This window comes from Chenopodium quinoa, unplaced genomic scaffold (genome assembly GCF_001683475.1).
Source record: "Chenopodium quinoa cultivar QQ74 unplaced genomic scaffold, ASM168347v1, whole genome shotgun sequence".
Classification (NCBI taxonomy): Eukaryota; Viridiplantae; Streptophyta; class Magnoliopsida; order Caryophyllales; family Amaranthaceae; genus Chenopodium; species Chenopodium quinoa.
The window spans coordinates 18,370,768-18,374,496 of record NW_018742204.1 but is presented as its reverse complement, the minus strand read 5'-3'; the positions used below and the strand labels follow the sequence as shown (position 1 = coordinate 18,374,496).

The 3,729-nt window shown below is 30.9% G+C and overlaps 1 protein-coding gene across 1 annotated transcript; it reads right to left on the bottom strand.

Annotated features, from left to right (window-relative positions):
• Positions 1-2,236: 2,236 nt before the first annotated feature.
• On the bottom strand, positions 2,237-3,363 carry LOC110695613 (sarcoplasmic reticulum histidine-rich calcium-binding protein-like). Its single transcript, XM_021872853.1, has one exon. It carries the CDS (start codon positions 2,950-2,952, stop codon positions 2,518-2,520), a length of 435 nt encoding a protein of 144 aa, XP_021728545.1. The 5' UTR covers positions 2,953-3,363; the 3' UTR covers positions 2,237-2,517.
• Positions 3,364-3,729: the final 366 nt, after the last annotated feature.

Sequence of the window (3,729 nt, the reverse complement as noted above, 5' to 3'; positions counted from 1 at the left end):
GCTATATATTGTCTTTTTTTTTTTTAACTTTCTTCGGGTGTAAATGAATTGAGTCGAGTATTTATCTGTTGGAGCGTAAATGAATCAAGTCGAGTATTTACATGCATGTTGGAACGTAGCATGACTGTTGTTTGATTTTCTTTATAATTTTAGATGCGTTTTTAGGGTAACTATTATTTTAGCTATATTGAAATAATTTTTTCTCAAAATGTTATGAAAACTTTGATTTTTAGAATATAATAACCCTTTTTGTAATACAATTATCTTTGTACACCACTTAAAACCATGGCATAAGTAGTCTTTAGAGATTGAATGGTGAGTTGTTAGTTGCCCTTTACTTGTGATTGATGATGATACGTGATAAAAAGATGCACATTTCCACATGCTTGAAATTTGCTGGAATTGTATTATTGATGTCTTTGGTAGATATATTCATGTGCCAATTCTTTCTAATTTCCTAGAATGCACAAATCAATTTTTGTCCTACTCCACATTATTTGCAAGAAGAATTGTTAGTTAATCTATTTGTTGGATCCTTAACAATCATTGAATAGGAAACTTCTCATTAATTCTCCCCAACCAATCGTCGTATCTAATCAGTATTCAACTAACACTCGATAAAGTATTACTTGTAATTAAATTTATAACTTCGGTGAACATGAACTATATATATAACTCATTAACAACCAATAATTCAGCCGGTAAACTCATACATTTTTCTTGTTATCTTTATAATAATTGTAGTTAACCCTACAAAATAGTCCAACAATTTCCTTAAAATCGTAAAAATTCCTTGTATCTATGACTTGTTAAAGATTCTAGTGAAATTGTAGGACCCTTTTACTAAAAAAAATCCATAAGTCAATTTTAAAAATCAAAATTGTGATACATTTTCTTTCATGTTGTAACATCAAATTCCACGTGCATGAATATAATTCTGCACATGAACCCTATCTTGTTATATGCAATATTTCCCTCAATTACCAAATATTCTTTGCTTCAGGGCATGTTAAGATGATGAATAGTGCCAGCCTAAACAAAGAGCTTCCCACAACTCTTAACATTACAGCATGTCACCATCAACACCCCCACTACTTTTGGTTTTTCTACGAGGTTAAAAGTTTTTTTTTTGCTAACAAAATGTTGCTGTCATTTAAAAGTTCTTTCATTTGCACATTCTGGTTGGTAGCTAGGTAATTAATTACTCCCTTCGTTTCAATTTGGATTGTTGATTGTTACGGGTATGAGGTATAGACTAGTAAGACTACTTCGGTTTTATCTCAAAACTGAAGTAGTCAAATTGAATGTGATAAGAACCACTATTCCTAAGGATACATTTTGGACCTCTCCATTCTTAAGACGAATTAAGATCATAGTTCTTATTGTACTATCGGTATTGATATATAGCAATATTATTCCCTTCGAAATAATTGTCATATTATCATAAATGGAAAGGGACCACTATTGTCTTGACACCTAACACATGCTTACTACGAGTATTATGTTAAAATAATGTCTTAAAAAGTGTCTCACTTATTCATTCTGAAATAAAGGGATATGATTATTATTCTTATTATTATATATATATGTATATATATATATATAAAAGAATCAAACTCTATATATTATCGACTTTTAGCTAGATATACAAACATAAAAGAAATTTCTAAAATAAAATAAAGAAGAGGGAAGAAGCTGATTATGAGATAATAATTGGACATCACATCATTATGAATTATACAGCTAAAAATCTAAATTAAATGCCATCATGTCAAAATAGTAAAATTTGACAGCTTTAACGTATTAGAATTTAGAACCAAAACATGATTCTTAAATTATCCACAATGGTGACCTGACCATGTGAGATTGTGAGGTGTGAAGCGATCTTGTACTAAACGAAACTGTTTTCACCATTCATAGCCACAATGAGAGACTGCGAGTGGCGAATCAAAGTGGAACACTTTATATTCTTAACAACGAGTTAAGGACCAAACAACAAGAGAGAAAGGAGAAGATATATCCTATCTTCCCCTTCCTCGTGACCTAATTTTTAACACCCTTCTATCAATAGTGCAAAAATCGCGAAAAAAAACAACCCTGAATTTTGTTTTAGATAGCATAATAATCTAAGGTACGATAGTCTAGGAAAACCTTATACCTCTTATAACATGTCTTGTTAGGCAAAGGTGGTGTAACGCCTTAATTAATAATTTAGTTTGTACTCGTAAAATTTAATTAAGTACACACATATTATATGGATTGAAACAATTACAAAAACAGAAAATCACACATCAGTGGATGCAGGCGAAATTCTTGCTGTTAAAACAAAACAAAGCAAAACTAACAAGCAGGAATTTTTTTTTTCTCCTTCTTTCTAAATAAAATATAATATAAACTTAATTGCAAAGGAAAAAAGTTGCCTACAAATTTGATATTTGGTCTTTACCCTTAACCCAACCTTTTTACCAACTCCCCCTACCTAATCTAACAAGTAAATTAAAATAACTAATTTGGTTTTTATTTCTTACCTTTTCTTTGTTTCAAAACAAAAGTAGTACTACTTGGTTTATTTGTAGTTTCCTTTCCTTTTCCACTACCATATTTTGTTGTATGATTCTTCTTTTCCTTCACTTCTTTGCTAGATTTCTTCCCTTGTTGTTGATGGTGGTGGTGGTGGTGGTGTTGGTTTTCAGGTTCGGCGTCATGGTAAAGACCCGGACCTGATGATGCATCCGAAGTAAAAGAATCATCATCTTCATCATCATCATCCTTATTTTTTTTATATTTGTAAGTCTGACGATGATGATGATGAAGATGATGATGTTGATGATGACGACGATGGAGTTCATCATCGTCGTCATCATCAACCCCGCTGTAGTTATAATTCTCGCTTGGATCAATATACTTGGTCCAACCCGACTCGTTGCTGCTACATTCTTCTCCGCCTTCCATACCTCTCTAGGAGAAAATTAAAATATAAGATTGTTTTAAGGAGAGAGAAAAAATAAAAGGATAGTGTTTTTATTTGTGTTTTAAGAGTTTTGACCTGGGAAGATATATAGTACGAGTAATGAGTAGTAGAGAGGGTTGAAAGAACCACTAAAAATGTAATGTAAACTTTATTTATTTAATTTTCCTCTCAAAAAATAAAAAAAAAAGGAAGTAAAGAAGCAACAAAACAGCAAATAGCTAACAATCTTTAAACACATGCATGCCCATAAAAGCTTTATTAGCTAAACTTACATTGGGAGTATGTTTTGACTTCTACTCAGGATTTAATTCCTCCACCTGGCACTTCTATCACCCTATTTATTCCGTCCTTTTGTTTGTGACCTTTTTTATTCATTAATTATTTCTATGTTTTCTTCTTTAATTAATATCTTAACAACAACTATTATTAGCCATTCACTTTTCCAAATTAGAAACAAATGTGTGTTTGATAAGTATTAATTATGTGGCTTATGTTATGATGTTTGTCACAAATGAAACTACTCTTAGGGTCTATTATATTGACCTGATTTTTATTGGTATATCTGAAAATATCTAAACTTGTTAGAACTTATTTTATTTATAAATTGAGATTTAATAGACCATTATATCAACTCTTATTTACAAATGTTTGACTCGTGAGTATTCAAGATGACATGAATTTGATCCAAAATGAAAAATGCTTCCTTTTTTTTTTGTAAGGAGGGAGATTGTACTAGGCCGAAACCTCTAATTCATCAA